The sequence below is a fragment of the Panthera uncia genome, chromosome B1 (genome assembly GCF_023721935.1).
Source record: "Panthera uncia isolate 11264 chromosome B1, Puncia_PCG_1.0, whole genome shotgun sequence".
Taxonomy (NCBI): Eukaryota; Metazoa; Chordata; class Mammalia; order Carnivora; family Felidae; genus Panthera; species Panthera uncia.
This window is the reverse complement of record NC_064811.1, coordinates 3,532,701-3,558,192: the sequence shown is the minus strand read 5'-3', so window position 1 is coordinate 3,558,192 and position 25,492 is coordinate 3,532,701. Positions and strand designations below refer to the sequence as shown.

The 25,492-nt window shown below is 56.3% G+C and overlaps 1 protein-coding gene across 5 annotated transcripts in view; it reads right to left on the bottom strand.

Moving 5' to 3' along the window:
* The window catches only part of AFAP1 (actin filament associated protein 1), a 142,714-nt gene that overhangs the window by 46,090 nt on the left and 71,132 nt on the right, over positions 1–25,492 (bottom strand). For 4 of the 5 annotated variants that reach the window (XM_049630241.1, XM_049630237.1, XM_049630240.1 and 1 more), the window contains 3 exons: positions 20,699–20,807; positions 12,494–12,705; positions 9,002–9,181 (listed from right to left, as the gene is read on the bottom strand). In XM_049630241.1, the coding sequence (XP_049486198.1) occupies positions 9,002–9,181; positions 12,494–12,705; positions 20,699–20,807 (501 nt within the window). The remainder of the gene's footprint in view (positions 1–9,001; positions 9,182–12,493; positions 12,706–20,698; positions 20,808–25,492) is intronic. The other variant, XM_049630238.1, reaches the window with a different exon arrangement.

Here is a 25,492-nt window from a genome sequence, read left to right as displayed (position 1 = left end):
TGAATGGAATCCAGGGGGAAAGAAAGCGGGCCGTCACATAAAGTAAGTAAATTCTCATGACAGCCTGTCCCCAAGCCTCTGCACAGATTTCTGAAATCCTTGGAGAACAAACAGTTAAAACACGAAAAAGAAGTGTGCAGATAACAGCCACATCTGTGGCACCGACCCCACCCACAGGAGGCTAACCTCCTCACACTCTCTCCCACTCACCGCAGTGTCCCCTCTCCCCTGCTCCACAGCTGGACCCGTTCTGCCCACGAAGGTCCAAGGGACGGCACACTGACATCGCCAGATGCGGTGGCCTCGCCATCGAGGCCAAGTGGTGTCCTCACCTCTCCTGAGAAGCCTTTCCTAACAAACCCAACCCATGTATCTGCAGGCTTAGAACTCTGCACATAAAGGATGTTCTTTTGTTCTCAACCGACTTCTCCCCGCTCCCCCGACCGAACTTAAATTCCTTGTGCAGAGTGCAGTGTCTCTGGCGATGCCTGGGAAAGAGACGGCATCCAGCAGGCCACAGGGGACCCGGACACACCTGGGGCCAGGCTCGGGGCCATCCGTGGCATCCCGCCAACATGGGATCATTTCCCTTCCCCCAGACTCAACCATAATTACAGCCCAGGTACAGAGAAGGGCACTGTGGAAAAGATTGGGGGGGGGGGGCGTAAGCCGGTCTCCTTCCACGGTTTTGACCAACCAGCCAGCTGGATTACTTCCGATTTCTTTTTTGAAACCATCTTTCTGCTCTGATCTCCATTCATTGCCAAACTGCCCCCACACGGTTAATTCAGAAGTAATAAAGAAAGGGTTTATCACCCACGTTGCTCGGATAGCTGCAAATGAAGAGTTCGTATTAATGTGTTTCTTTTTAAAGAGCCACATTCCACGAGAGGTTCAATAGGTATTTAAGAGAACGGGATCCAAATTCAGAATCACAAACCCTTCAGGAAACAAATTGTTATATGTTCTGTGGTATTTTTGTTTGCTTTTAAGCCGAGCCCTCATCTCCAGAAACACAATCTCTGCACATTTTTTAAGGAAACCTGACCACTCCGTTTCTGGGAACATTGGCTGTTGTCTTCTGACTGACCCCTACAAAATGGCTCATGTTTTCAGCATCTGTACACACACACACACACACACACACACACACACACCCAGAGTCAGTTAGTTTTGGCCTGAGCAGCTGGTAATGCACATTGCAGACCAGAGGAAGAGAAACAAACTTGGCCACAATTCTTGAAGAGGCGCGGGGCAGGTCAGGTGCAGACCCCACGCGGCCCTCCTGCTCTCCGCACCTGACAGCGGCCTCAGAGAACGTCAGCTGGGCCATTAAAGCTGCTCTTCAAAATACCAAAAGCCTGGATAATAAGTTTGGGACAACAACACAGCAGTTTATATTAACAAAGACACGGCCCCTGTTTCACACCACAGTTCACGTCAGAGAGTTGTTTTAGAGTTTCTACACGAGGAACCCTAAGGGGTGACACTTACATTCCAACAGTTTATTACAGTTCTAAGTGTGCATTTGTGTAACTTTTCAGCCTGCCTTTGTGATAATTCTGATCACTATCACCTCCACTTGACAGATAAATGGGAAAGAGTTTGCTGACCTCGAACATCCTGATGGGCTAAAGCCCTTCCGGGAATATAGTCCAGATTTCAGAGCCTTCGCTCACGCTCTAACACGCCGTCTCTCAGATAAATGAGGGCTGTTCCTCTTGTGACAGAAGTTCTTTGATTCGGGGGGAAAATCTACTTCAGTCATAAACTTGTGGGCTTGACAATGTGAAATAAAAAGCCACGATGACAGCATTGGCTTATTTCACAGAAAATTAGTTTCAAAGTTTTAAATCATTTAGAAAAAATAGAACAAAGTTAGAAGACACGGACTAGCTAATTTCCAGACTGTGTGTAAAGTTGCAGCCATCAAGACGACGTGGCACCGGCACGGCCACATGCGAGCAGACTAATGAAACAGACGGGAGCCCAGCGGTGGGCCCGCGTGTGCCCACGGTCAATACATTTCCAACCAAGGCAGTTCAGGTCATCAACGGCACTAAAACGACAGACTATCCACATGGAAGAAAACGGATTTTGACCCTTACATCTCATCCCATACACAAAACCAATATATATGGACAAAACCAATGAATCAGAAGTCCTGAAGGTGACAGTTAATGACTGTGATCTGAAAAACCCGTGTCGACCCGTGCACCCAGCAACCGCAAAACGCACGACCCCCAGCACAGACTCAGGGCATTTCCCAACACTGACCGCAAGTCCGCAAACCTCTGCAGTGTGAAATCCTATGAAGTTCCGAGTACAGCGAGATTCAGCTAGAAACTAAAAGAAGATAGATTATTTTTAAAAATCCAAACACGTGGAAAGTGAGCAACGTACTCCCGAATAAATCGCTGGTCAAAAAAGAAATCACAACGGACATTAGAAAACATCTTGAACTGAATGACAATAAAAATACAAACATCAGAATGTACAGGACGCAGCTAGACTTTAAAAGTCTCTGCAGAGACTTTACGTGGATGCACGTATATAAGGAAAAGGCTAAGAATCTATTATCTAAGTATGAACTCTGAGAAGTTCATCGTTCAACCAAGTCCATAGAAGTCCAAAACTATAAAGAATTAAGCCAAAAGAAAGACGTGGAGAAGAGAACTGAGAACAGAACACCAGAGTACGAGGGTGAAAAACCAACAGAGCCCAAATGTGGCTTCTCGAGAGACCCAGCACAGAGGGGGGCCGTCTGGCAGGGCTGAAGGACAGAAGGCACAGGTGTCTCCATTCTGGTGACTGAAGACAGGAACCGCCCCTCTCCCCTTGACAAAGAAGACGAGGTGGATTTATTTTTAACACCACCGCAGTTTTCACTCAGCACAGAAGGAGGATAGAAGTAACCTGGACACATTACGTTCCCACACGGGAAGAGCCCAGGGCGAGGAAGCGGTGACCGCGGCCGCCTCCTGACGGGCCGGGCGGCGGGAGGCAGGGACGCCCACCGCGGAGGCTGGGGGAGAAACCAGCCACATCCGAGCAGCCGTACGTGGGCCGGCACGATGGTTTAAACGTCAAGGAGCCCCCAAGACCTCGCGAGCCTGCGCCCCCCCCCCCCCCCCCCCCCCAGCCCTCGCCCCTGCGCCCTTACTGGGCGTGCGGGAACAACACGATGGCTGGAGGCGAGGGGGCCGGGTTCGGGGAGGCCCCGCGGGCACACGGGAGGCATCTCGCCGTCCCGAGCGAAGGAGGCTTGGAGGCCGTGATGTGGACGCCCCCGGCTCCGGCCTCGAACGCGTCCGGCTCTCATCCGGATTTCCACACTGCTTCCAGCTGGCGCTCGTACGTCTGCTGAGACCTAGAAGCGGCAGCACCGCGGTAACAGCGAGAACAAACGGCGGCGGAGACGGCAGCTCACACTCGCAGAAGCGCTCGCTGCGTGCCCGGCGCTGTTCTCAACGTGTCCACCTTGACGTACTATTTTATCCTGACAGGTCAGAGAGCAGGCGCCACTAGGACCCTCCTCCCATTTCACAGAGGAGAAAACCGAGGCACAGAGAAGCCAAGTAGCTCATCCAAGGCGCGAAGCGAGGACCGGCTGAGGTCACCACCCGAGGGCGCCTGGGCCTGGGCTCTAGTGACGCCACCTGCCCGACACTGGCGCTCACGTCCTTCTCCCGGCGCTTTTCTATCCACCGTACTGAATTTCGGAAACAGTGGTGAAACTCAAATAAAACTTCCCCCAGATGGCTTTGGAATGCCCTTCACGTCAACTGCCCGCCAGACCACAAAACCAGTCAGGTCAGGTACCTTAAATCCTACCTCAAGCACGAGCAGGGGAGGGGCAGCCAGAGAGGGAGACGGAATCCGAGGCGGAATCCAGGCCCCGAGCTGTCGGCACAGCACCCGATGCGGGGCTCGAACCCACGAACGGTGAGATCGCGATCTGACCGAAGTCGGACGCCCAACCGACGGAGCCCCCCAGGTGCCCCTTAAGAAAAGACTTCTAAGGGGAGGACATTTACAAAACGGACAATAGGTGTAAACAGACAGGTCACAGAAACATTAATACGACCATAGGCTCTCAAACCGAGCAAAAGGGTGCTGCTCTGTGTCAGCCGTAAGAAGCGAAATGCAGATTAAACTAGATGGAGAGGTGGCCCTTCCCCATCACGGGGCGCGTCCCCGACGCTCGCTGACATACGGTGGGCGAGGCTGGGAGAAAGGCACTCTGACATCCCGCTGGCGGGAGCCGAGCTGGCACACCTCCTGCGGAGAGTGACGTGGCTGTGTATCAAGACTGCGAGTCCTTACGACCTCCGTGCAAGCACTTAGTCTCTCTGGGATGTCAGCCGCCAGGCTGACGAGAGTGCGAGGTGATACACACACTGGGTTCATGATCACAGAATTGTCTGTCACATCCGAAGACTGAAACAACCCAATGTCCATGAAGAGGAGAGTATTTTTTTTTTAATTGGGGCCTGTTCACACCATGACACGATACGTACTGGAAAAGAGAAAAAGGAGAGGCTCTATCCCCTAAATTGGAAAAATCTGCCAGACACTCTAGGTGTGCAGGGAAAGAGGCGGAACGCTGTGTCTTGTCCGTGGGGGTGGGAATTAAAATGTGCATTTCTACTTGCCTGCATATGCAGATAAAGAAACCCTGGAAGGCCACGCAAGAAATGACTGCTCCCATACATGGCTGGCAGAGGTAGAACTGCACAAGCAAACCCAGGAAACCATTTGTCATGTTCTAGCAAGGTCGGACACGTGCACACACGAAAGCCAGCCGTGCCAACATAGGTATCCACGCCAGAGAAGCCATGCCACGCGAGACCAAGCGGCGTGCACGAGAACGCTCACGGAAGCGCTCCAGGACAGCGACGGGGTGGACAGACCCCGTGGCCGTCGACCCCAGAACAGACATAAAACAGGGAGTGGAAAAAGCAAGCTTCAGGGTACGTGCGGTGTGGAGCCACGTACGTGAACATTTTTAAACGTAAGGAAAAAAAATCACTTGTCGTTCACAAGTACATATATAAGTAAAAAAGTATTTTTAAAGTATGTCTAGGCAATATTTAGGATAAAAGTTACCTTCGAGGCAGGAGAAATAACTAATGGGGAGGCATGTCCCAATTCTATCTGCAGCAGTTGAGATCTCGAGAAAGAAGATACAAAGGGAAAAGGAAAAGATCTTAGGACCCTCATGAATCTGAGTCACTGCGAATCTACGTTTTTTAAATTTTTAGGTGATACTGACAAGACAGCCAATCTAGTAACAGCGTAGAGAAACCACTACCCTGACCCTTTCGGTATCTGTTGGCTTTAAAGAAAGAGAACTCCCTCACTGACTCAAGCTAGTTTTGTCTCTGACCCATTTCTAATCAAGACTCCTTAGCTTCCGGGGTGCCTGGGGGCTCAGTCGGTTGAGCATCCGACTTCAGCTCAGGTCGTGATCTTGCTGTCCGTGAGTTCGAGCCCCGCGTCGGGCTCCGTGCTGACAGCTCGGAGCCTGGAACCCACTTCGGAGTCTGTGTCTCCCTCTCCCTCTGCCCCGCCCCCACTCATGCTCGCTCTCTCTCTCTCTCTCTCTCTCTCTCTGTCAAAAATGAATAAACGTTAAAAAAATTAAAAAAAAAAAAGACTCCTTAGCTTCTGACGCTATGTCATACGTCATAGAAGTAAAGCACAAACGTTAAACGGACATAAATCAACTTCAGCTCTTTAGACGAAGGTAACTTACCAGCTATTATTTATTTCCCTTTTGAGAAACATCAGCCAAGCGCTCTCAAAATCTTGCAGTGAAGCTTCCTTCCATTGACCAACAGAGTCATGGCTGTGAGTCAGCTAAGCGCCTCCCATCGGCGTCTCACATCTGGTGCGATAGGACGTGAGACTATTTCCACCCCACTGGCGTCTGATACCTTGGAAACGTTTGCTCTCTAGCTGTCTACTTGCGAGCTGCCAATGCCACTGCCCGATGAGACGGGAAAACGCAGCGACATTCTCGAGTCATTAAGAAGGGAGCAGCTCAGCGCGCACAGAAGACACAACAAACTGTAAGAGCGGGGGAAGAGGAAACCTCAGGTCTCGGGCTGGCCCTTCTGGTTCTCCACTAGCGACAGGCGAACCCACGAGTGCAGAAGGACAGAGACAGCTCACCCAGAGCGGGACCAGGCCAAGAAAACAGAATCACAAAGGAGGCTCCTTGCTTCCTTCATCCTTCTTTGCCTCCTTCCTGAAGGGATGGTGCTGGGACCAGGCAAGAAGGAATGAAAGGGAAAACGGCGAACTGCCAGGTGCCCGGCACGAGGAAGCTGGAACGTGAAGGGGAAACCGAGGTCAGTTCCCGCTCGAGCATTCGCAGGCCTCTGTACTGTCCCTCCTGAGACCCGGCCTCTCTCCTATAACGAAACTGCTAACGGAACACCTTCCTCGGGTGGCCGCTCTGTGCGTGGAGAGATAATGATGGAGAAGCATGCTGTAAACTCTGAAGGGCCTCAAAGATTCTGCTGACGGTGGTGTTGATATGCGCCTTATTAAAGCTCCGTGCGGGAGGCTAAGCACCCAGAGCACAAGTTCCTGATCACATGGCTCCCGTCAAAACATCACATACTCTGTTCAGTCTCTCCTGGTGCAGACACGAGAAAAGCCACCTGTGTGTTCAGACCAGCAGACAGAGGTGATCGCTGTTAGCGCCGTCGCGGTCTGGCCTGCGTGGTCTCCCAGGGGAGAAGAGGGCGGTGAGGCTCAAGGGTGAATGGACACGTGCACGTTACAAGAACCACTGTTAGAGAACGCTTCATCAGGACTTCCCACTCCTCCCACCCCTTTTCCCAAAGCAGGTACCGCAGGCAGTGAGGGACTAGACGGCCCGGACTCGCCTTCCCGAGGAGGACCGTCAGGAAGGCAAGAGGAGACAGACGCAGCTTCTTCCCAGAGCACGAGAGAGCTACTGTCACCGTGAGGAATAGTGGGCCGAAATCCAGAGGAGGACGGAAACCTGGACGGGTAGGCCGGCGGCGGGGACTGCCTTTGCCACCCCAGGGGAGGCAGCCGAGAGACCAGGCAGCGGCTCTGTGGCCCCAGGGGCCTGGGAGTCAGAAGCTGGAGTCCACAGCATGCCCAGAATGAGGGCTCTGGCAAAACACCCACAATTAGGGCGGGGAGTGCACCTCGGAACAAGCGTGAAATGAATATAAACCTGAAACCTTGAACGGACTGCAGGCCGGGTGGCTCCGAAAAGCTCGAGCCCTGCAAGCAGACTAAACTGATGTCGGAGAGCTGATGCCCTCGCGGCACGCGGCAGAGGCAAAGGAGAATGCTCTGTGATGGAGGAAAGTGTGCTGCCACGGACTGAATTTTCTCTGCAGGGACGGCTCTGGACACCAGCATACGTGAGCACGAAGTCAGTCCCCTATCTCAACACTACGTGGAAGAGTCAACCCAAATGGATCCCAGACCAAGCTTAAGGTCTGACACTCTGAAGCCATCACAAGGAGACATAGGTGCACCTCTTTAGCACCTTGGAACGGGCCACGGTTTCTCAGACGTGGTGCAAAAGCAAAACCAGAAGTAATGAACGAGCGATACACCTGACAGCATGGAGGAACCTCGAAAAACGTTACGCCAAATGAAAGCAGCCAGGCGCGGAAGGCCACGCGCCGTATCAGTGTGTCTGTATCGCATGTGGAACACAGGCAAGTCTCTGCAGACAGAAAACCAATCGGCGGTGGCCTGGGGCCGGGGGGCGGGGCCGTGACTGCTCACACAGGGGGTTCGGTGCTTCTCTTGGGGGAGACGAAAACGTTCTGGAATTACACCGTGGTGAATAGACTAACAGCCACTGAATCGTGCTCCGGAAGGGTGAATTGTATGGTATGTGAACTATACTTCGATAAAGCTGTTCTAAATAATTATCGAATTCATTGTTTTCCCCACACAGAACGAGCAGCATGGTCGTCGGAGGCCCCGGCGCACAGGAAGGGAAAATGACACGAACAAGAACGTGTACGGAGCGGACCGGGTCCCCCCGCGACCCAAACCCCTGTCTAACCAGACCCGTTACCTGCTTGTTACGGAGATAAGTGACCATCGCTTCCAAGGGAAATTTAGAACTGTAAAAAGTAAGTGGTATTTCCAGGCCGAAGAAGAAATAAGTAGAAATTGTAGAGTTCCATACCCAACGCTCAGAACCCAGTGAATGGGGACACATTTAACAGCAGCTCTGACACAGCTAAAAAGAGAAACGGTGAGCTGGAGAGAGACACGAAAACAGTAGCCAGAAAGGAGGGGAAAAGGGTAGGAAGATACAAAGAGAAGATAAGTAGAATATAGTCAAAGCACCTAATGTATATTTAAACATAGCCGGAAGGGAAAAGAGAATAGGACAAAGTTATATTTTTTGAGAGACACAGATGAAAATTTTTTTCTAACACTTAGAAAGATGGCAATCCACAGATTTCGAAGCCCAGGGAATTCCTAGCAGAATAAATAGAAAAGAATCCACATCCAGACACATAAAAAAAAAAAAAAAAAAATCAAAGAAAATCAAAGGAAAAGAGAAAGCGGTAAAACAGCCCGTGAGCCGGAGGCAGACGGCCTTCTGAAGACCAGAGGTGGAGGGACTGACCACAGAGTGATCAGAATACTCTGCCATCAAAGACAAAACTGCTCAGGTCAACCCATTTTTGCCGACAGCTGAAAAAATACAAACTGAAATAAAAACAGGTCTGGGGGGGCCCCTGGGAGGCTCAGTGGTGGAGCGTCCGACTCCCGATCCCGGCTCACGGTCCGTGAGATCGAGCCCCATGTCGGGGTCTGTGCTGATGGTGTGGAGCCTGCTTGGGATTCTCTCTCCCTCCCTCTCTCTCCCTCTCCCTCTCGGCCCCTCCCCCGCTGGCGTGCATGTACTCTCTCTTTCAAACCAGAAAAACAGGACGAAACAAGACCCAGGTGTGGGAAAGAGGCCAGGCGAGCACCTCACCTTCAGCCACTGCTCGGCCTGCTCCTTGCTCTGCACCGCGAGGACCAGCGGGTCGGTGCCTTGCTGGCTGATCTTCAGCTCGTGCTTCTTCTTCCTGCCGTCCTTCGGGATGTACGTGACGCTGCAGCCTTGCAGCGGCAGCTCCGTCTGTGGCTGCTGGTCCTTGGAAGTCTTGTAGCACTGCATTCAACACGAGACAGCGGAACCAGGCTTAAGGAAGTGGAAGCAGAAAGGCTGAGAACACCCCGGCGCGACGGAGGGGCCGGCGCCCGCAGGAGGGTCTATCTGAGCAGCGGAGAAGCCCCGAGGCTGGGGGCCGGGTCTGCGGACGCACACGCGTCACCCACACGGGGCGCGCTCCGCGTGGCACGTCCCCCCCACGCACGTGAAAATACATCCACCGAGCATCGATGACCCGACTCAGCAGAAACAGAAACTCCCTCCTCTGATGGGCATCAGGTACCAACGGAGCGTCCTCGGGAAGTGACAGGAACGTGACACACTAGAACTGCCGAAAGGCACACCCCTGATGCGGGCAGACGATAATCTGGATGCCTTACTCTACAGCCTCCGTCGCTGGGTATCCGCCTGTCTCATCCTATCCCCTTCGTCCCCATCAACGCGTCCTACACGACATGTCTGCAAACGTTTGCTTTCCAGTTGAGTACAGGATCCAAAGTTCACACGGCTCCATTTACACAGCACACATCCGCTCTAAAGATCTCAGTGCCGTGGCGAGCACGCGGAGTTAGTTCGCATCAGTGGCGTTTAATCCGGATCTGTAAAATCCGGACTAGAATCAAATCTTGTCCAAAGGTTTCTCCTCCCACCTTGGGTCTAACTGTATTACTTAGGACCAATTGTACACATCTTCATGGAAATAGACGGTCTGAGGGTTCAGGCATCCAAGTCCTACTCTGTTACTGATTAAACCTGGCCCCTGGGAAGTCTCTCAAGCTCTCTGAGCCTGTTTCCACATTTGTAACACAAACTATTGCTGTGATTATCGCTATTTTATGGAGTCACTAAATTACCAGTAACTATAACACCTCCCACCAAGTCAGCATCATATGAGGCCTTTCATAATTTCATTTGATCGCCACAGCTGTCCATGTTGCAGACTAGGGAACTGAGGTTCACCTGGCTAAATAGCTTGCCAATATCAGACACCTGGAAAGTGGGAGACCCCAGCCCCACGTGGCATGAGTGCAAAGCCCACTACCCACTGGGGAGGGACAGGAGCAACAGACCCCTGTTTTCAGAAATGACTTCCAGAGTCCTCTACTTTCCAGTTCTAAAACCTCGGCTCTTGAGCACCACAGGTATGGAACACGTCCACTTTTCACAAAAATCCACTCGATGGCTGCCCCGGTCTGAAAAGGAAGGAAAAAAAATACACCGAATCCAACTAACCCTGGATTGTTATGAATACTTACCGTTCGGCAGTCTCTTGTATCCTAGGTTAGCGCAAGAAAGGAAAGAAACGGAGAAGAGGGGATTGACGGTACAAGGGGTGGAGTTAGACAGGAAACGTGACAGCTTGTCTTTTTCTCGAGTTAAATGTCTCAAAATGGGATGTGTCACCAGCCCTACGTGAAAGTGCAGGCTGGAGACGCCTGCGGGCTGGGCTCCCGGGGACGCAGACTCTCAAACAGAGGACGGGCGCCCCCTGAGAGCCGCAGGATGGAGGGGTAATAAGAGGGGCAGTTCACATAAAAGCCCTCAGCTGAGCCTGCGGGATCTCTGGAGCTGGAAGGCACCATCGGGGCCGTCCTGACGGAGACCCCAGAGGAGGGGCCGTGACCTGGGCGAGCCGTCCTGAGGGGCGTCTGGCCCATCACGGCGTCCACCGCAGGGCCGCCTGGGCACGGAAGGTCACAGATGCCAGGTGCCTGCTCGAAAAGCTGAGGATGACGATGCCGATGGGCAGGAAGGCTCACTTAGGGAAGGGCCTGGCTTTTTGTTTTCCACTGACAGTTTTCTGTGCTGTTCAAACTCGGAAAGCATTCGCTTTCGTCACTGTTGGTGTTTTTTCAGGGTCAACAGGGGTCATCTGGGCACTTGCATCATAGGTCATTTTTGAAAAAAAAAAAAAAAAGCTTCATCCTAGTAATAATTAACTTTGATTCTGCATTTTGTCAAAGAAAGTGTTTTCACGTGGTTTTTCCGTTAGTTTCTTCTGAAACGTTTACAACGAATCTTAAATGGTAGGTGTTTTCATCCTGGGCATCCTCTCATTTGCAAGAAACGAGAGGGGAGGGGAGGGTGTGGAAGAGGAGGACGGTCGGGAGGGGTAGGGGGGCTGTGGGGCGCTGAGGGCCCTGCTCCCTGACTGCTGAGCCCGCCACACAGCCACCTGCTTCCTGCTCCTGGTTCGAAACCCCTCTTTCACATGAGTCCACTGCACGTTGAAGCATTTACATAACACGTCCACATCTTGCAGCCATTATGTCAGATTGTAAATAAGGACCATATTAATCTTTTAAATCTGTTTTTTTTCTTCATTCTGTACTTTAAAATTCCCGCATGGCATCATTTTTGGCATATTCTAAATTTGGGAGAAATTCAGGCCACACATGTGGAAAAAATATGTATTCTCAGTGTTTAAAAAAATTGTTTTTAGCCATTAATTTAAAAATATACAACGCCCTAAGCATCCAGTAAGCATTCCCATGATTCACAGAAGAAACTGTAAAGAACGGGGTTACCCGCTCCACTCAAGGGTGACACCCAGAATCATAAATCCTCCCGTGTTCTGTTTTAACGGTAGAATTTGGGGAGAACCTTTTCTCCAAGGTCAATGAGAAGGAAAAAGCAAATGCAAAAATACACTCTACAATTCACAGTTCCGATGATCAACCACGTTTTCTACGAAAGCTGGAAGGACAGAAGCGGGGGGGGGGAGTGACACACGCTCTCAAGGGCTCTGGCTTCCTCAGGGGGGCCCCTGTGGGAAGGACACGGCAGCGGGCGGCCCGCGTGTCCCTGTCCCCGGCTTCCCTGTTTCTTAGCCTATCTTCCTCTTCAGCCCCTCAGATTAAACAACAAGAAAAGAATCTGCCTTTAGTTTTCCAAAAGAATTTCCTTTCCTGGGCACTCTCCCCGCAAACCGTGGCTGGCCTGCCCGCCCCACTCGATGACCTGGCTTTGAGGAATTCACTGACTCACTACAAACGAGAAAATCCATCTTGCGCCGTCTGGCAAGTTAAGGCCCGTGCGTTTCCATGGGACACGCCACAGACGTTAGTGGCCCGGGGCTGGAGGGACTCTGCCCACCGGTGGGGGCAGGACGCGGAACCGAAGGCACGCAAGGCTCGGTGCCCACGGCCCGCGCTGACTGCCCGGCGCCCGACCGCGGTGAGCGCACCCACCGTCCGGCGGCCACTTCCCCCCAGCGGACGTCCGCGCCACCCGGGGACCGCTCCCATCGAGCCAGACCGCCGCCCGATCCCACCGAGCCTGCGCAAGCACGAGCCGTGCGCGATGCGTTACCAGCAGCTTGGTGTCCTTGATGACACAGAGAAGCTTGCTCCACTGCCCGAAGCGCTTCTTCCTCAGCAAGAAGGCGCAGATCTTGGCGTCCTTCACCAGGTCCATGGAGGCCTCCTCGGACGGCCACTGGTGCCGCGCCTTCTTGCCCTTTCCGTCCTCCTCCTCCTCGTCATACGACTCGTAGGAGCTACTCATCGCGTCCGAGTCGTAATCTGCCAAAGTGAGGAAAGCGGTAAAGGTAAGGCACCCGCCTACAAAAGCCTTATCTGGAAGCTACCGCTGCTCTGGGCTCCAGAGCACGTGCGCCGAGCCAGTAAACGAGGAAGGGGCTCTGGGTTCCGTGCGCCACGCAAAGGGCAGTTAGTAAAACCGGGGGGGGGGGGGGGGGGGAATCAACAAGACAGCTGGTGGAAGCGAAGGAAAAGTTTTCAACTGAAGGGCCTTAGAATCCTTCACCCGTGAGAAGCAGCCCTAGACTGTCCAGCGAGGGATCGGCCGCCCGCAGACCCCGCGGCGTCGGGTCTTGGCCACGCCGCTGCCTGGCGAGCGGGCCCCCGGTTCAGCAGTGTGAACCACCAGCCGCAGAGCGCGGCCCTCCCCTACCGCGACACCAGGTCAAGGTTCTCTGGGGTCTCCAGCGTCGCCCCGGGGGCATCGCCACGCCCTCGCTGCTGACGTTCCAGATCCAAGCCAAGGCCGCCCCTCTCCTCGAGTCCTCCTCGGGGCCTCCGGACACACGTGCGCCCGTCCTTCTCATGCCGCAAGGCAGTAACGCTTCGTATCAGATGGCGCCCAGCCTCCCGAACGCAGCACATCCTCCCTCGCTCCTGTGGCGCTTCGCCTCACTTCCTGTGTGTCCCACTCCATTTCCCTTTGCCCGAATGAATGTTCTCGCCTTTCACGATTTAATTTACGGGCACCTCCTCCACGATGCCCTCCGTGGATCGCCAAAGCCGGTCCTCCCTAATTCACATGCTGAAGCTCTCGCCCCAGCGAGACTCTATCTGGAGACAGGACTTCTGGGAGGTAATGATGCTTAAGCGAGGTTATGTGAGGGGGGTCCTAATTCGGTAGGACTGGTGTCTCTCTGGGGAGAGCAGGCGCGGGGTCTTGCTCTCTGTCCGCCACGTGAGGACACACGGAGACGGCGGCGGTCCGTGAGCCAGGACGAGGCCCTCGCCGTGACCTGACCGGGCCGGCACCCTGCTCTCGGGCATCCGGCCGCCGGCACGGTGAGGAGACGAGCGTCCGGTGTCGGGCCACCCAGTCCGCGGCGTCTGGCTCCGGCAGCCCGGGCTGAGGCGCTGGGCAAGACGCCCCTCGTGTCTGCCTCTACAGCCTCCACCGTGCTGTCCTGCTGTTTGTCGACCCCCTGCGTCAGGCTGCAAGCCCCCCAGGGAAGGGAGACCGCCCTGCAGGATGCGATGGCCCCAGCACAGGACAACGTACCTGGCCCGGGGCAAGGAACCAGGGTCTGCAGAAGGGCGGACTGCTGGATGAACCCGGTTACACCTGCCAAGCCCTCGGACGAACGGCCGGTGCAGAGTCCAACGAGAGCGAGGGACCGTGCGTCTTCTCAGCCTCAGCCCTGCCGGACGACAGGCTCCTTGACACGGGGTGTCAGCATCGCCTCTGCACTCTCCCGCACCCCCAGACACATCCGGAACACCCTCCCTTCTCAGGACACGTCTGAGAGACGGACGGACATCTACACGACGCGTGACTCGGGTGGACAGACTACGGCGGCCGCGGCGGCCGCGCGGTTCTGGAACGATGGCAGCCGCAGACCTTCCGCTCGGCAGAATCCGCCTCTGGGCTCGCTGGGAACTGGCTTACAACCTGCACTCAGCGCTCATGCCCGCGCTCGAATGTCGTCGCGGAGAATCAGTACTACGAGCGGGGACAGCTGCTCGGCTGGGTTTTCAATCACGATGAAGCGGTCAGGGAAGGGTGTCCAGCACCCTTAATACCATTTTCGTGTCTCTAGTTTACGTCGTGAGAATACAGTACATGATACACATGACAAACGAAACGTGAGTTGATGGACTATTTGTGCTCACGGTAAGGCTTCCAAGCCAACAGCAGGCTAGCAGCGAAGACTTCGCAGAGTCAGGAGTTACGCACGGATTTCCCACTGTGCGCAGGGCCCGTGCCCCCACCCCCACGGTGTCCCAGGCCAGCTGTGCTTCCACGGGTACAGCCATGGAAGACCAGGCCCCCGCCCCTGAGATGGGCGCACCTCGGTACCGTGGTCCCCCCTGAGCCGTGGTCTCACTTTCTGTGGTTTCAGTTTCCCACGGTCGGTATGATCCGGAAGCAGGTGACTCTCCTCCTGACGTGCGGTCAGAAGGTCAGCAGCAGCCTCACGCTGCGTCGCGCGCCCATGTCACCTGCCTCCTTCGTCTCTGCACGTGAGCACTTGTCATCTCACATCATCGCAAGAAGAAGGGTGAGGGCAGGACAGTAAGACATTGAGACAGAGAGAGAGAGAGAGAGAGAGAGGGAGAGACCACATTCACACAACTTTTATTACAGCGGTTGTTACACTGGTTGCATTGTTGTTCATCTCCTGCTGCCTGATTTACCAATTAAACTTTATCACAAGTATGTGTATAGGAAGAAACACAGCACATACGGGGTTGGGTACTGTCTGCAGCTTCAGGCATCCACGGGGGTCCTGGAACGTCTCCCCCCCGGAGGAGGATGGCCAACAGGGCCCCTGGTGGCCCTCTCTGTCCTGGGGAGGGCTGAGGTGCCCGGCGGAGAAAGACAGCAGGTTCACTGCCCACCCACCCACCCCACCCCCCCGCTTCTGAAAGAAAATCGGCACATTCCTTTTTAGGAGACCGGCAGCCAACTTAGCAGGAAACACAGAGCAGTCGGGGGTACTGACCACAGTCTGAGCCTAAAGGAAAGTCCATCTCTGAGAAGTCTCTCCGACGCCTCCCCAACGGAGAGCAGGATGTCTCATTACCTCCTCATTCCCTGCACCTCCCGGTGGCTCCAGCAGGACTTCAAGGAGCTCACTGTCTCGGGCTGGGGTTTGGAATATATTAGGAAACAATGAGGACTTTGTGAAAAGTTAAGAAGGACCCGGGACGGGGGAGGAGGAGAAGGAATCACCACCGGCCTTCAGACCTTGAGGTAAGCGGAACGGGCGTTTCGGAGACGGGTGGAGGGTTTCCTCTCGGCAAAGTCCGAGAGGGTGCTGATTAGAAGCCCCCAGCCCCCGGCATGTCCTGGCATCCCGTGTAGACGTCTACGCTCCTTATGGAGCAAGGAGGCAGCCCAAAGAGCCAGCCAGAGACCTGTGTGGATCTGTGTGTGTGCCTGAAGTCGCTGGTTAGGAAACAGTCTTCAGGCCAGACTAGTCCCGTGGGCAGTTGTGACGGAACCAAAGAACACTCCGATGGTCGATTACTTGCAACCAAAAACGTTAAAATGCGTATCATAGACATATCTCCATAGCCCAGAAATCAGAACATTTCAACCAACTGCCCTTGGGGAGCAAGAGGACAAGGGGCGCGGGCGACCGGGAACCAAAAACAAGATGAAATGTGGATCTGAACCCAAAGCCTCAGCAAGATCCGCGGCGACTGCCGCCAGCTCAGCCAGGCTGGACCCAGCTTCCAGCCTTCCCGGCCTGTGTGGCCGGGGCGAGGGCCAGCACCACGGGCCGCCACCAGACGCAGACCGGAAGGCAGAAGGAACGGCGGCAGCTCCACTCTGAAGGAAGGTCGAGGTCACCGGAGGGTGCCAGGCGCTGCCGGGCTCGGCCCCCGGTCCCGGAAGTGTCGCCCGCCCTGCTGCGGGGCCCCCTCCTGGGGCAGCTCGGATCCCCTCGGTCCTGCGCCACGGCCAAGAGCGCCGGCATCTTCTGCGTCGCCCGTGTTGCCGAGTGTGGAGGGACTCGCAGGCAGATGGACTTGTCTTCGTGGATTTCGGCGAGGCCCTGAGCCCCGCCACCTCCAGCCGGCTGCTCTTCCAGACTTCCGAGCCACCAGATGCACAGGCAGCGGCTTTCGTGGACTTCTACAGCTGTCGTGACTGTGTGAGGTCCACGTCACCGTGGCTCTGTGTCTCGGATCATACCCTGTTCTAGAAGCTAGCAGAAGCCTGACGGAGGGCAGGCCCCTAGAGGTGAAGCTCGGCACAGACCCTTTAAGATTTCAGGGCACGGCGACACCAACCTCTGGAAACACTTAGCTTACCTTGGAGAGATTGCTTTTGGCTCACGGACACCCTAGTGGCGTCTAAATGCTTGGTCACGGGCGCCCCAGCTGCCCAACACGGGCTCCGTGTCACCTGGCCCACCGCGGAGAACCCGACCCTCACATCCCAGCGGTCTGCGTCCATCGGGCTCCTCCGGGTCCGGAAGCTGTACGTAACAGGTAGAAACTAGTAGTTCAGGTGCACGTGGTCCTGTTCCTGCCACACGGGCTCGTTCTCCCAACAGGGACCCCTCGGCACGGCCCATGGCTTGGCTGCGTGGTCAAGACTAGAGACGAACTGGCAGCAAGGAGGTCTGCAGAGGGGTGCGGACGGGCCTCCCAGATGCGCTGGGAAGGTGAAGACTGACGTACCGGGAGAGCTCTCGGCAAAGCCTCCGCGGAGGGGCTTCGCGACCGGGGACATGACACGGCCCGTTCCACGAGCGTCGGCCAGCCTCTTTCCCCAGGCTGCCCGTCCAGATGCATTCACGCACGAGTGGCCGTGGTCCGGGGATGGACTTCCGCTCGGCAGGCTCAGTCTGACTCTCGGCGCTGCTGAGGGCCCTGCCCGCACATGACCCTGTGCCCCGCGGCCCCAGCCGACCCACCTGGAACTGGACCGCGTCCTCCACGGAAGGGGCAGCGGTGCATTCTCACGGGAAGAGATCACTCAAGACAATCCGCTCTCCCCGCCACGATGCTCCTGCCGAAAGCCCCATCCACGGTCTTGCAGAACGCCCCGTTCACCAGCACGGCATCCCGCGATGTTGCTTGTGACCAGAGAACTCTGTTACAGCAGATGCAGCCCGCGCTATGGGTCTGTGCTCGTGAGACCCACTGGCCATGCTGTGTCCCCGTCCCCTGAAGCAGGTGACCCAACAGGCGAGTGGAATACCCTTCGAATACCCAGTTCTAGGACCAGCTTGACTGGCCACCCCTGGAGGCTGGGGGTCCCATCTTCAAGAATACCTTCCAGCAGTGTGTGCTGCGCCTCAGTTTCCCCCAGAGCCAGGGCTCACGGGTCTGGGAATCTAGGGCTGAACACGGTAGTGGCTCCTATCTCTGTTACCCCTAGCGATCACGGACATTTCTGCCTCCCTTCCCTGACAATTTTGGCTCTGCAGCCCACGGGTCTTAGTTTCTAAGGGAAGAACGTTCCCTCCAAAGGACACAGTGACTGCTCCATTAACCCAAAAGTGGAGACAACGGTGGGGGGGGGGGGGGGGGGGGCGGCGGTCATTCCAGTGGCTGGGGTGACTAGTCACGGCCACACCAGGGCGAGGCGGGCGGGGGGCGCAGGTCTCTAGGGTGGCCCCGGTACTCCCGCTCCCTGTAAGTGAACCGTCCAGTGCAGCACAGACCTTTCGGGAAGGAAAGGTGAGTCATCTTACCGGGTGATTGGCCAAGGTGCTTGCCGAAGCCAATGGGAACAGGAAGGAAGTTACAAAAACGAGCCATGACCACTGACCAGTTGTAGAAATGAGGACGGGACTAGTTACACACGAGGCTACTCATCCTGACTCTGCTGTCTGCGTGTCTCCCCCACTCCCTACGATCTCACGGCAGAAACTCTAACGGCAGGTGGTCGTGCATCACAACCTCCAGGTTACGGGCTCCCAAAGGGGAGAAAGACCCCGCGGGAAGAGCAAGGGACTTTGCCTCCTCTGGGGTGGAGGGCCGGGGAGCTTTCTGTGATACGGGGGACAGTTGGGTCCCATGACCCTGCACTGTGACCCTGCACTGTCCCTACCTGGAAACCCAACGTGGTTCAGAGCGTGTGCCTGGGTGCCAGACACCGGACGCCGGAGAAACAGCGGTAGCTTTTCACGACATCAACCGAGCAAGGCTGCAGTGACGTTGCCCAGAGTCCCTTTCTCGGCTGGCTCTGGCCACAAGAGAGGTCTGCGAGCAGTCCGGAAGGCCGGGGGGGAGCGGCCGCCAGCACTCTCCGCAGGCTGGCACGGGGGCCGGGCGCTGCCCCAGCGCACACACGAGTCGCCGGCCAGCCCTCGCTGGGCCCAGAGCCCGGGCAGCTCGTGCAGGTCCTGTCCCTCGTCATCGGAGGCCCGGCCAGGCGCGTGCAGCTCTGCGGAGGCACGTCCCCGTCTGCCCTCCCCGTTCCTCCGGATCCTCAGCGTTTCTTCCCAACCACCAGCCCCGCTCCACGGGCCTTTCTGGCCGTTTCCACGGCTGCCTAAGCCTCGTTCCCTTCACAGACCCTTCATTCCACGACACTCTTGACAGCCTGCTTCTCTGCTACACCCACACCTGACCCAGGGTTCGACAAGCCGGTGCCGAGTCCCTAAGGAACATTCTGGAAGCCAGCCCGCTGCCCGGTTTCTCGGGAGCGGGGGGAGGTCCTCCCGGCCAGCTGTGCAGCCGCAGACATCGGACCGAGGGAGCCACGCACATCAGCCCCGCTGATTCGCGGCCCCGAGCGTGCGTCCCGCTGGTCTTGCTTCTGGAGCGAGCTCAACAAAAGCTGCCCACCGCCAGCAAGTGTGGGACGGCTTCTCTGAGGAACAGGCCAGGACACCTCGCTGACGGGGGGCTCCTCAGACAGGCCCCCCGACGTCAAACAAAATGACTACCAGGTTCTGGCCCAGAAAGTGTGTTGAGGGTGGGGGAGACGGAAGGTAGGAGAAAGCTAGAGCCAGACTGTTCCAACCGCTGGGCAACCCTTGTCGAAAAACCCGTTTCCCTGTGCTCAGTGCGGTGACAAAGCAAGGCCTCCAGTGAAGTCCTGAATCCACCGGGCCGTTTCTGTTTCCATGTTTTCTGAGTAGGCCCCTGATTTCTGAGATGGTGGACACTTAGAAATTCCTCGAACACATTTTCCATGAGTAGTTTTTACAGAAAAGAAACATTAGAACACTTGACTTAGAGACCTCAAAGCCCGATAGGGCCTGGCCTCTGTCGCAGAACCGTCCCCTTCTCCCTCAGCGTGCACCTGTTCCGGAAGCCGGGCAAACTGGCGCCCTGCCCTCAAAGGGCCGGCGGTCCCGCTCGCTGGGTTCTCACGCAGAAGACGTACCACGGGAGGAGGCCCTCCTGGAACGATCCAGGGAGACGGTGGCAGCACCTCCGCCTGCCTGCTGCCAGGGGACAGGGAGGTCAGAGACCGCGAAGTGCCACACGGCAGAGACCTCGGGGGACGGGAAGACGGCCCCGGGAGAAGGCGTGCATTTCCGTGAGAAGACAGATGGAAGGAGGACCGTGTGCCACGAATATTAACGTGCCGGAAGCCCCGAGACCAAAATGAGCAAACCCGCCTGACTTCCCGTCTCATGTGTCTAAGAAAAGCACGGCTCTCTCGTCCACAGGGACCCGGATGCCGTCCCCGCACTTCGCTCGGGGACGACAGCTCCCTGCCTGACAGGGGATCGGGGGAGAGATGAAGCCGGTGATCCGGCACCAAAGTCCAGAGGTGCTGAGAGAAAGGTGCTCCGTGTGAATGTGGGGGCTGGGACCCGACAGAGGTACTTCTGAGAGCTACCAGGCAGGCGCCAGACCAGAGCCTCGCCAGGACGGCTCCAGCCTAGGCAAGAATTTTCTAGAAAAACCTATATGAAAGGAAGAAGAAACAGGCGGGAAGGAAGGCCTGTGACTGGGACGCCCACGGGTTCTGTACCCAGGCTTTTCCAGCTGCGGCTCCGCCCATCACGGCACCCGGGGGAAGCCGCAGACACACGCCGCCACGGAAGTCACTGCCTGTGACCAAAGGGGACACGCTCCATCGAGACCTAGGACTCCACGGCGACAAGGCTTCAGCACGGGTCAGAGGAAGCGGACAGTGAGTTCCCCAAGGGGCCGGCGAGGCACTGCAGGCTTCACAGCCCTTCCGGCACCTACCTTCGGGGTCCAGAGGGACTCAGCTTCACGCTCCCCGTCGCTCTGTAGGCCCCTCCTCCCCTTCCTCCCCAGAGAGCGAGCCGCGCTCTCCCCGCCCCGCAGACGAGGCGGCCGGCACGGGCCGGGCAGCCCCGACACTCACTCGACGTGATGTATTCCGGAGCCTTCCCAGGGCTCAGGGGCACGGCCTCCTCGTAATAAGCTTCCGGGAGAGAAGACGTCGGGAGCGGTGGCGGCCCGCCGTCGGGGGGCTGAGGAGAAGAAGCGGAGACACCAGAGATCAGAACTGTCGCCAGAAAATTCTGTAGCGTGCATTAGCAGGTGTTGCCCAGCACTTCCCCCTTTCCTTGCGAAGTCCGTGGTAAAAAAGAACACCGTCCCACAGAGGGGTTCTGAGTTCAGGCCCTGCCGGGGTCCCTACTGCTTCCCTGCCACGTCCACCCCGGCCCGGCCCTGGCCGTACCCCACCGGGTCCACGCCAGGTCGCCAGCGGCCAGCGGCCGTTCGCACCCCGGCACAGCCTGCTTCCGGGGCAGGGGCGGACTCGCCGCCCCCTCTCGGACCCTCCCCAGAGCCGAGAGGGGGGCTCCCCTCCCCCGCCCCCCACAGCACTGACCCTCCTGCGTCCCCAGGGCTCCAGGGCGCGGGAACCGTCCGGATCCGCCGAGAGGCAGTAGGTAGGCAGCGGCTGGACAGACGAACGTGGCCGGCCCACGCTCCCACCACGCCCCTCCAGCGGCCACGGACGCTTTTAAAGAATTATAAAAGAAAGTCGCCTACGAGCTGCTCTCTGAGAGAAACTTCTGTCGAGAAGGAGTCTGCCGTGGCGGAATCCAATCCCGCCGCAGTTTCTGGTCAGACTCTGGGGCTGAGGCACCCTGGTTCTGAGGCCGTACCTTCCGAACACGCGAGAGCCGGCGGGGACTGAGGCCGCCTTCTTCCCTCGCACGTGCCCGAGGAGGAGCACGCCCTCACCTCGCGCCGCACGGACACCCGGGAGTTTGCCGCTTCCCTCACTCGCCGGTCCTCACGCCGGCAGACGGCGGGGAGGGGAGGGCAAGGAAAGCCAGCGTTTGCCAAAACCTGCTTCCCGCCCGGAGCCGTGCCGGGCGCCTGTGCATCGGCCGCAGGTGGCTCAGTCAGCCGCCTCCGGAGGCCTCCGCGGCAGACGTTACCTCAACTCACGCATCCCAGACACGGAGCGTGAGGCCGGGGGTCTAAACGGCCTCCCTGAAATCGAGCTGGGCTTTTTCCGACACCAGGCCTGTCCACCGAAGACCTTTTTGTATTCACATCCTCTCTCTCCCTCTTGTGACTGGTTCACACGACCCACATCCAGCACATTAGAAAGACGTCACTGAGAAAGGAACAGAACAGTGGCCCGGACGGACGATCCAGCAAGTTAAGTGTCCAAGCACAACACGTTTCGAAGAAATCCTAAGGGTTTATACTAACTCTCTAGAACGTGAGACTCCACCACGGAAAGTGCAACTCAGCACCGGATCCAAGAAGTCCTTTGTGAATGACTAATCCCCCACCGTGCATCCAACCCACTCCTTCCTCTCGCCAGACGAAGGGTCATTTTCACAATCTTCCTCCATCTGCTTGAGGCCCGTTATCTGCCCTCCGCCCCGGGCCCGCGCCCCGGACTACACAACCCCCGTCTCCTCGCACACCTCCCGCCGGGCTGCCTTCCCGACTGTCGTCATTCTGTGGTTGTCCGCTGGACGGCACCCAGCTCCCTCCTATCCTCCCGAAAAGGCAGTGCTTAAAACGGAACCCGCTACACCATGCTCTGCCCCAGGCCAGGTCTGAACAGGAGCCCGTGCCCGGGTTAAAATCCCTGCTTGTTACTCGTGGAAAAGAGCTGCCTGCCTCACTGTGTGTCTTTATTCATGAAACACAGAGGGTTTCAACTTCCTCTTGGAAGTTGGAACAGGCCAATTATTCATGGCCTGGGAGAGCGTTACGAACAGCTGACTCAAACAGACGTTTAGAAGGAGCACAGACCCCGTTCCTATAGCCGCAAGCTACGCTAAGCCGCACAGGGTGAGGGGCTCCCCTCCCAGCTGACGGGCTCCCGCAACTGACTCGCAGCCGCTGCTGCTGGTCGCGGGTTTGGCACAGCTTCTCGGCAGGTGTGCCCTCAGGTCCCATAACTCCACCTCTTGTTTCCATTAATTTTTTTTAATGTTTTATTTTTGACAGAGAGAGAGAGAGAGAGAGAGAGAGAGAGAGCGCGCATGACAGGGGGAGGGGGAGAGAGAGAGGGAGACACAGAATCCCAAACAGGCTCCAGACTCCGAGCTGTCAGCACAGAGCCCGACGCGGGGCTCGAACTCATGAACTGTGACATCATGACCTGAGCAGAAGTCGGACACTCAACAGACTGAGCCCCCCCAGGCGTTCCCCCCCCCCCCATAATTCCACTTCTGGAAACGCATGGCCAGAGGGCCACCAGTCATGAGAGCAAAAATGTGTAAAGATGTTCAATAAAAGCTTAGTTAGCAAAATCTAAAAACAATCTCAAAGTTCACCAAGAGAAGAACGCTTAGGTGTGCCGACCCACTCACGTGCAGACGTCAGAAAGGGCAGCACGCACCTGCTACGGTCACTTTCTTGGCAAACCTTCCCTGGACTCTGTTCGGTGGGAGAAAGCCGGCACGCCGGAGCCCTTCATGGAAAATGTGTGTGTTTAGGCTTACACACATACACAGACGGGAGGTCATTCACCAACGTGTTAACAAGCATTTGCATATCTGTGTAGCTTGGCTCGTCCACGTAATATTTACCATTTCTAAAATCAGTAAAAAATTAAGCTACCTTGGCTTCGAAGAAATACCCCTCAAAAATATCATTCTTACGGGGGAACACCCTCTCTCTCCCCAAAGGGCCTACACTCCACTCCCAAATACTCCTTATCCTAGAAATTCTGGGTTTCAGTCAGAGAAACCACGGCTTGTTAAGTAACAGCAAGTGTGGGAAAGGCTAAACAGAGGGACCCGAGCCGTTAGTATCGTTGCTTTCAGAGGAGAAGCTTCTTTCTGAGCCTTTTCAATAGTAAGAGTTCACTGAAATCACCATTACCAGGAATTTTTAGAGGGTGGCTGGGAGCCTAGGTGGCTCAGTGGGTTAAGTGTCAGACTCTTGATTTTGGCTCAGGTCATGATCTCACGGTTCATGAGATCGAGGTCCTGGTCAGGCTCTGTGCTAACAGTGCACAGCTTGCTTGGGATTCTCTCTCCCTCTCCCCCCCCCCCCGCCCCTCCCCCAGTCACACACTATCTCCAAGTGAAAAACAAGCAAACAAACAGGAATTTTTCTAAGTACAAAACACAGAAGGCAGATTTCCAAAAGGGCTCATGGAAAACCAGAGAAGGCAAGGGGAAGGAAACAGGAGTCTAGCACAAACAGGACGAAGGCCAATTCGTTGGCACGGACCGCGTGTGGGGACAGCGCCGTCCCGGGGCCGCGTCACCTCCCCGCAGCTCTGGGCCCCGCTGTCCTCATTTGCAAACGAGGGCGCCTGTGACGTCCACCCCAGCTCTTGGGCTCATTCCAGCGTTCCTGTAAAGCTGCAGGTCAGCAGGCCATAACGCCAGCTTGACCGGTCTGGAGAGTCCCGGGAGAGTTGAGCTTGGGGCCTCATTCTGTGGTAAGGACACCAGTCTCTGGCCAGGGCGGCCTCTGAGGTGCACCTTCTAACGGCGACACCAATCGCCAGCGTGGCGCCAACCTGGACCGTGCACGCTGCCCTCGATACAGAAGACAGAGTCTGCACACGGAGCCTGGCCGCTGTCCCGCCCCCGCCCCCCGCGTCTCCTGCGCTGGCCCCACAAACCACCCCCGCAGCCTCTGCAGAGACTTGGGGAGACGCGCGAGAGACCGTCCTCCTGGAGGGATGACTGACCCCTGGTTGCTTGGCCGCGCCCCAGACACGAACGGACCGGCACCGCACCAGTCACTAGACATCGTCAGATCCACGGAAACATTTCTCCCTCGAATTGATACTTCAGAGAAAGTTACTCCGTAGCTTAGGAACTCTCTCCTGCCTTAAGGTAAGCTTCTCCTCCGAGGCGTCCATGTCTTACTAGAGGAACCCGCACCCACGGCTGGACAGAAATCCAATCTACAGGCTTGCTTGGCTCTCCACATCGGCCATAATCCAATTCCTCTCTTTCTGGAAGGAAAAGCCCATCAGCATCTGCCTTTGCTAATTTAAGGAGAAGCCTTCAGGGACCTATTTTCCCATTGATAATAATAAATATCATGTTTATATAAGTGTATAGTAGAAGCGTAATTATCATCGTTATTATGACCCTTTCAGCAATAAAACAATGGTACCTGCCATTTACTGCTGGCCTACCGCACGTCAGACATTGTTCTGGACACTTTATATGTGTTTTCTCTGGTTCAGAAATTAACACTGAGATGCTGGTATTTTGATGATGATTTTACTTAATGAGGAAACTGAGGCCAGGAGGGGGAAGGCCCCCACACGGAGGTCACACACACGCGGAGCTCACTGGTGGAGGAGCTGGAGGCCGGCTGGAGAGGCCCGGGGCTGAGCTGGAGGCCGGGGACCGGGACACGATACACTTCCGTGCCTCGACCTTATCCCACCGCACCTGCTGCCATGCCCGCCACAGGAAGGAGCCTACCAGCCCGCTGAGGCGCTGGGTCCAGGGTCATTCCCACCATCTCCTCACAAAGGCGGCCATTCCACCTGCCCAGCGCCCTTCGGGGCTCCCTGTCTGTCACGCTGCTCCCCACCACCTTCCCTGCTGCCCCAACCCGTCTCTCGGGCCTCTGCGGCAGAAACGATAAGCTAAGAGCCCTGATTCTAGCCAAGAGTCTGAAATCACCTGGAATCACTTAGGCGGGTTAAGTTTGTTTGGCGGGGGGGGGGGGGGGGGGGGGGGGGGGGGGGGGGGGG